Source organism: Physeter macrocephalus, chromosome 17, assembly GCF_002837175.3.
Source record: "Physeter macrocephalus isolate SW-GA chromosome 17, ASM283717v5, whole genome shotgun sequence".
Taxonomy (NCBI): domain Eukaryota; kingdom Metazoa; phylum Chordata; class Mammalia; order Artiodactyla; family Physeteridae; genus Physeter; species Physeter macrocephalus.
Genome location: NC_041230.1, coordinates 28,527,643 through 28,533,206, shown reverse-complemented (window position 1 = coordinate 28,533,206; position 5,564 = coordinate 28,527,643). Strand labels below are relative to the sequence as shown.

General features: G+C 54.2%; 1 protein-coding gene across 24 annotated transcripts in view; it reads right to left on the bottom strand.

The window, feature by feature from the left end:
- The window catches only part of NLRC5 (NLR family CARD domain containing 5), a 128,258-nt gene that overhangs the window by 35,919 nt on the left and 86,775 nt on the right, over positions 1-5,564 (bottom strand). For 22 of the 24 annotated variants that reach the window (XM_055079054.1, XM_055079058.1, XM_055079057.1 and 19 more), the window contains 5 exons: positions 4,684-4,752; positions 3,827-3,895; positions 3,021-3,104; positions 2,410-2,493; positions 772-861 (listed from right to left, as the gene is read on the bottom strand). In XM_055079054.1, the coding sequence (XP_054935029.1) occupies positions 772-861; positions 2,410-2,493; positions 3,021-3,104; positions 3,827-3,895; positions 4,684-4,752 (396 nt within the window). The remainder of the gene's footprint in view (positions 1-771; positions 862-2,409; positions 2,494-3,020; positions 3,105-3,826; positions 3,896-4,683; positions 4,753-5,564) is intronic. The other 2 variants (XM_055079065.1, XM_055079071.1) reach the window with 1 other exon arrangement.

Sequence of the window (5,564 nt, the reverse complement as noted above, 5' to 3'; positions counted from 1 at the left end):
CTTTCATGTGTTTGTTGGCAATCTGTATATCTTCTTTGGAGAAATGTCTATTTAGGTCTTCTGCCCATTTTTGGATTGGGTTGTTTGTTTTTTTGATATTGAGCTGCATGAGCTGCTTGTAAATTTTGGAGATTAATCCTTTGTCAGTTGCTTCGTTTGCAAATATTTTCTCACATTCTGAGGATTGTCTTTTTGTCTTGTTTATGGTTTCAAGGAAGTGTTCTTACCCCTGCTTCACAGATGAGGACACTGAGGTATCAAGAGATATAGTGACCTGCTCAAAGCGGCACAGCAGGTAAGTGGTAAGCCTGTATTTGAACCTGGTCTGTCTGCTACTGTAAAACCCATTCTTGGAAGGGGGAGGGGAGGAATAGGTGGACTTCACCTGAAACCATGGGTGATCTGCTTTGCCTTGGCCGGGGCCGCTTGGCTAGGTGCCCTCCCTTCTACACTCTCATCAGCTCCAGAGACCCCACAATTCAGGCGGGTCCCTGAGAACTCAAGCTCCCACCAGGGAGCTCCCAGTTTCCTTAAAAGTCTCCCAGGACAATCCAGAGAGTAAGTACAGGAGAGTCGATGGATTGTGCCCCGTGGTGAATTTGGAGAAATTTGAGCGTCCCTGGGGCTATATTTCACTCATTCGTCTATTCATTCATTTCACAGACACTCATTGCATGTTCACCGGACCTGGTATCATACCAGGGCCCTGAGGATGCTATATCGTGAATGGGACAGAGGAGGGGCAGAGTGGGGTCCCAGGGACACTCTCACCTGAAGTCCAAGTGCAAAAGCCACGGCAGAGTAGAGAAGCACTGGGTCAAACTGAACACAGCATCCAGGGACAAACCGTTCTCACTGAGGCTGGAGAATCAGAGGGATGATGCTGACAGAGGTCACTCAGGACTCAAAAACACCCTCTTTGTGGTCAGAGCACAGGGCAGGGGAGGGCTGTCCCTCCCTGTCCCAGACGATGGAACACACTGAACCCCGGATGGCCAGAGTACCTCTGCCAACTCCCCATTGCACAGATGGGGAAACTGAGGTCCAGAGAGCAGCAAGGTCTTGCCCAAGATTATGAGACATGTTGGGGACAGAGCTGAGATTGGAACTCAGTGGTTCCCTCCATCTATGATGAATCTTTGAGCCAGACTTGTGCCTCAGTTTCCCCACCTGATCAAGGAGGGGCAGTGCCCAGTGCAAAGTGAAAATGTGGGGCCTCTTGTTCAAGGAGCAGGAACAGAGCTTTCCCTTTCTTTCGTGGTCAGTCTGTCCTGGTGGTTTATATTTGCCACTTAACGCTGCACTCCTCGGGCACTGGGAGACTGGCAGGCGAGTGCAGATCTCACAGGCCGGGATCACACCAGGCATGCTCAGTATTGAGAAGGTCCCGGGGGATTTGCCTGACAGCTCCAATTTGCATAAAATTTGCCTTCAATGGCTGAGAGGCCTCCCCCGCCCCAACGCCTCCTGCAGGCCATCAACGGGAACAGAGGCAACCTCCTCTGGTCCCAGCTTCCCAACGAAAGGCGAAAGGCGGCCTGAGCAGGCAGTGCCCACAGGCCACAGCACTGGTTACAGCGAAAACCATAGCCACTGCCTCCAGAGTTTATGTGTTAACTGACTGGGAACCAGGGGCTCAGAGAAGGTGATGTAATTTGTCCAGGGACACTGGGAACCTGGGGTCTGTGACCAGGTTCCTGCGGCCAGGAAGACTCTCCCTTGGGCCCAGAAGAGCCAGGGAGGAGGAGGAGGGGGCAAGTGAGCCAGGAACACAGGGACCTTTAAGGGCCTAGAAACTCTGGCTGGCTGCAGGCAAAGTCTGGGGGTTCACGGCCTCCTTCCAGGGCCTCCCTCCCGTAGCGAACATCTCCCCCCTCTCTATCAAGTGCTCAGGGCTCTCAAGTCTCCCCGGGCACCCTTCCTGGGTGTCTTCTCTCGTCCAAACCCTCCCTGCCTACCTGACCAGGCCCGCCCCCCCACCACCACCGTCAAATGGCCCCTCCCTGCCCCCCAGGGTCAGAATGGCTGCCAGCTGTTACATTAATCAGGTAATACTTCCCAGCCCTGCCTGCCTGGGCCTCCCAGAGAGCCTGCGCAGAGACAGGGAGACAGGTTTGAGAAACGAAGGCTTAACTCAGCAGCTGGATCGTTAAGTCACAGAGACCAGTGTCTATTTTAGTGAGAAACGCAGTAGTTACTACCCTGTCCTGGGCACTGGCCACGTGTCAGGGACTGGCCCCGGTGGTTGGCATGCATTGTCTGATGTAACCTTTCTGATAACCCCAGGAGGGAGTGAGATGGGACACAGAATATCCCCCCACCCCGTCATCTCCATCCCCCACGTCCCACACACATGCTCTCATCCCGAGGAGATCAAACCTCAGAGGCTTTGCCCAGAGGGCTACTCACTTCAAGGACTGCAGAGCGCCCAGCCCTGGAAGCAGCTGAGCCAGCAGGGTGGCACCTTTGTCCCCGAGAGCATTGCCTGATAAGCTGGGAGGGGCAAGGGGGGAGGACAGGTCAGCGGAGGGTGGGGGGGGAGGGGGGGTGGAGACAGCAGGAGCTCGCCTCTCCACCCCAGTCACTCAGCTTCTCCTGAAACTGGGATATGGTCCTGGGCTGCCAGGCCGGATCTCAGCACATGGCAGTGGGTCAGCTGGGGTCTCCCAGCATGTGGATGTGAGATCTTAGTTCCCCGATCAGGGATCCAACCTGCGCCCCCTGCATTGGTAGCGTGCAGTCTTAACCACTGGACCTCCAGGGAAGACCCTCCCCTCGGGTTCTCATCCTCAGGTTTGTGACCCCTGAGGGGTTAGGCTTGGGCTTCAGAGAGTGTCAAATATGGGGGAACCTGCATTTTAGGGGGAAGAGTCACAACTTTCACCAGGTTCTCTAAGGGGTTCCTGATTGCAGCGGGGAAAGAATAGATGACCCTAGATCTTAAAACACAGAACAAAACGCAACACACTAACACCTACCCCCTAATGGGGCCCACCACCCGCCTTCCAGCAACCACTCACTCGAGGTGACAGAGGCAGCAACTTCCTCCCAGTGCTTTGCAGAGGTGCTCTAGGTGCTGGGCTTGCAGGGCACAGTGTGTCAGCCTAGGGAGGGTAGGACCACAGCCCTGCAGCGCCTGCCCAGCTCAACAGAGGCGAGCGGCACCCCCCCGCCAGATACACAGGCAGAGAGGCTTGTGGAAAGGGGACTGGGATGCATCGGGCACCCGGACAGGCAAAGAGGGACTGACACACAGCCCACGTGAGATGTCACATGGGCAGAGAAGAGCCAGAGAGAGTCAGAGGCACAGAGAGAGGCAGACCAAGATGGAGAGACACCAAGATAAGAGAGGGGGGAAGGAGACAGATGCAGAAAGAGACTGAGAGAAATTGAGTGCCAGAGGAGGACAGACAGACAGGCAGGGGCATTCAGATGGACACAGAATCAGAGAGGAGGCTGGAAGAGTTGTGATGGGAGCCCTGTGGAGGCCGAGCTGAGTCCCCAGGCCTAGGCCCCAGGATCAGGAACGAAGGGGTCGCATGCTCCCCATTTTCTCCGTCCAGAGTTCCCACAACCCCTCAGCTACTGGAGGTTGGGGGAGGTAAGGGGGGTGGGAACCATGGGCAGGGAAGGTGACTGGGGGTCTGCCGTGTGAGCCCCTTCTGGGGTGGGCTGGGCAGGGGAGATGGGAGGCAGGAAAACCAGGACATGACAGCAGGTTGTGTCCTCCGGGGAGCACCTGGCACTGGGGACCCGGGACAGGCTCTGTGCCCAGGAACTGGGGGAGGCGGGAACCATGCTTGGGACCTGCAGGCCATCACGGTACCTGATCCTTGGGGCACACAGGAGCGGATCAGAAGGCATCTGGAACGTAAGGCTCTCAGGAAACGCAGCCCTGGAGGGACACACACCAAAGCCATGCTGAGCAGACACCTCATCCAATGCCTCAGACTCCAGCCTTAGCCTCACTTCCCACCATTCAATCCCTATATGAGACCCGGGGACAGTCAGACCTTGGTTCCAATTGGGCTTCTCGGCTTCCTGGCTGTGTGACCTGGGACAAATCACTTAGCCTGGTACTGGGGGAACATAGGTGAATGTCTTAGTTTGCTGCTTGGTGCATAGTAAGTGCTCAGTTAACCTTGGCTCTTAGGATCATTAATCTCATCACCAGCAGTGCCTTCAAAGATGTCAGCCTCAGCTGCAAGCAAGCCTTCTAAAGCTCAGACCCTACAGAAGAGACTGTAGGTGCACACTGAGGAGCAAAGAGCTGAGTCTCTGCTCAGGTGCTGGCCTGGGGCAATCCAGGAGGGAACTCTGGTGGAGGCAAACACCCTCTAAAGGGTCCTTGTGCCAAAGGGAACCAGAAGTTCTGACCAGAATCAGAGCTACACGCCAGGCGATCCTCTGGGTTTAGGCTGAAGGGCCTCCGTCTCCCACGCGTAGCTCTCTGGCTACCCCACCCCTGCCCCAGTCTGCAGTCTGCATCTGGCATCCCAGGGCTCTCTTCAGGTACCACTTGGGAAATGGGGAGGCAGTTTGTCCTTTGAGCCTCCCCTTAGGGCTTCATCCCCAGCCAGGCCTGCTGGCTTCTTGTGACTTCGTGAACTTGTCACGGTCCCCCGGCTGTTGAGTTACACTGTCCAGCTGTGGCGGTCAAGGAGGGGACGGTCCTGGCCCTACCTTTTCTGGGTCACCTCCTGCTCCTCCGGCTCTGGGGCAAACTTGAGGACCACAGTTTTGTGCAGCAGGCTGCAGAGAGGAGGGGAGGGAGGAGGCAGCTGCTGGGGGGCCCAGCTGCTGCTGCCTCTTATTTTTAGCCTGGCCTTCAGGGACCGCTAAGGTGCCATCCCCCTGCCTCTAGCTGCGGCACTTCCTCTGACTTTGCCCTGATGTCTTCTCTCGCCTGAGGGTACTCACCCCGTGCGGTGAGGCCACTGCCAGGTGGGGACAGGCACTGAGAGCCCAGAGCATCCCTAACCTCGCCTTTCCAAGTGAATGTTATATATATATTTCCCATGACAAAAGTTATTCTTCTTCCCTCTGTAGAACTTAGAAAATATAGTAAAATAAGAAGAAAATAAAGAGAAATCACCCACAATCTCTTCCACATATCAGTTATCACTGATGATAACATGTGGAGTGGGTCCTTCAAGTCTCCTGTCTTCTTAATGCAGTTAATATTCTTTCTTTTTCTTTCTTAAAAGATGGGATTGAATTTACAGATTCCCTTTTAAAAATTAATATTTCAAAGGACAGATGAAGCAAGGGTTACATGATGTTCATAGTTATTGGTGGGAGCTGGGGAGTTCATTATACCATTCTCTCTAGCTTTCAGTTTGATTGAAAAGCTTTATTATAAAAATGAGGAATTAAAAAAAATGTTTCTTTAAGTTTTTGGTTTTGTTTTTTTTTAGCCACACCGCGTGGCTTGTGGGATCTGACTGAACCTGGGCCTCGGCAGTGAAAGCACCGAGTCCTAACCACTGGACCACCGGGGAATTCCCCGATGAATTAAATTTTTTTTTTTTTTTTTTTTTTTTTTTTTTTGCGGTACGCGGGCC